General features: G+C 50.1%; 1 protein-coding gene across 1 annotated transcript; it reads right to left on the bottom strand.

Moving 5' to 3' along the window:
* Positions 1-236: 236 nt before the first annotated feature.
* On the bottom strand, positions 237-1,253 carry npbwr2b (neuropeptides B/W receptor 2b; the record flags this gene model as incomplete). Its single annotated transcript, XM_079239333.1, has 1 exon — positions 237-1,253. One exon carries the CDS (start codon positions 1,251-1,253, stop codon positions 237-239), a length of 1,017 nt encoding a protein of 338 aa, XP_079095459.1.
* Positions 1,254-1,466: the final 213 nt, after the last annotated feature.

Here is a 1,466-nt window from a genome sequence, read left to right as displayed (position 1 = left end):
TATGAAAAAAAATCTCTTTTTTTCTGATTATTTTGGTTTTCTGGATCATATATGAATTATTTTACAGCATGAAAAGTCTTTTCTGCTTCAATCAAACGTAAATGTTGTGCAATATTCCCTTCAAGCTGATTGGTTCAGCCTGCATCTGGTAACAGTCTGGTCTGAAAGGACTGAAAAGTGCATCTTTCCCGGTTCGACCTCGTCCAGACGGTTTCAGCAAACCTCTGCAACAGGCTTCAGGCTGGTCTGCACTCCAGCATCTTCTTGAAGGCTTTCCTGAAGCTGTCATCTAGGAAGGCATAGAGGAAAGGATTCAGGCAGGAGTTGGCGTAGCTCAGGCTGGTGATGAAGTAGGAGATCCCGATCAGAAGGGGCGTGCTCCTCAGGTCTGTGGTCACGGCCACGATGGTGCTCAGATGGAAAGGTGTCCAACAGAACAGGCAAACGGCCAACACGATGAAAACCATGACGGTGACCTTCTTCTTGGCCTTGTCCAGAGCCTTGGCGTTGCTGTTGAGCCGCATGTTCCTCAGCTTGTACAACATCATGGTGTACAAGATGCAGATGGTCGACACCGGAATGGCGAAAGCGAGGATGAGAGTGTAGATCCGGCTGGTTTTGATCCACAGAATCTCAGGGCTGGGGAGGATCAGCACGCAGCTCTTCCTCCCGTTGTTTGGGTTGACGTCAACGCCGGCGAACACGGTGAACGGCATGACGATGAGGATGACCAGGACCCAGACGCAGAAAGAGATGATTTTCGCTGCTCGGTAGGTGCGGTAAGGCATGCGCTTGGACCGCACAGTGGCCAGAACAACCAGGTAGCGATCCACGCTCATGACTGTCAGGAAGTAGATGCTGGAGAAGATGTTGTAGTAGTCGATACTGAGAGTAACTTTGCACAGAACTTCACCGAACGGCCAGTAGTTCAGCAAGTGCTCAGCGATGTTGATGGGCAGCACCAAGGTGAACAGATCATCTGCGATGGCCAAGTTCAGGATGAACATGTTGGTCACCGTCTTCATTTTGGGGGCTTTGAGGATGACGTAGATGACGGCTGTGTTGCCAGTCAGCCCTACGGCGCAGATCACAGAGTAGATGATGGGAATAATGACATAAAGTTCAGCGTCAAAGTAAAACTGGTAGGGGAACGTGCAGTTAGAGTCGCTGCTGTTCCTCGCTGTGGAGGCGAAGAGGTCTGCAGAGTCGTTACAGAGTGGCGGTCCACCGCTGGGGACGGAAACGTTCTCCATGTTGGAACGCAGGTGGGAGCAGAAGCTATCAGTCCGTTTCCATTCAGAGCAACGTGTGTGTTTATGTTCAGCCTGAAGCCAGTTTCCTCATCAGGCAGCCATCACATCCATCTGTTGGATCCATGTAGAGAAGCAGGCAGGAAATCTAAGAGGGAACGTGCGCTCTTACCTTCCATTTACTCTTTAAACAGGCGAGGAGTTATTAATAATCAG

Source organism: Telmatherina bonti (genome assembly GCF_933228915.1).
Source record: "Telmatherina bonti genome assembly, chromosome: 4".
Lineage (NCBI taxonomy): Eukaryota > Metazoa > Chordata > Actinopteri > Atheriniformes > Telmatherinidae > Telmatherina > Telmatherina bonti.
Note: the sequence above shows the minus strand (reverse complement) of the source record. Positions and strands in the feature narration are given on the sequence as shown.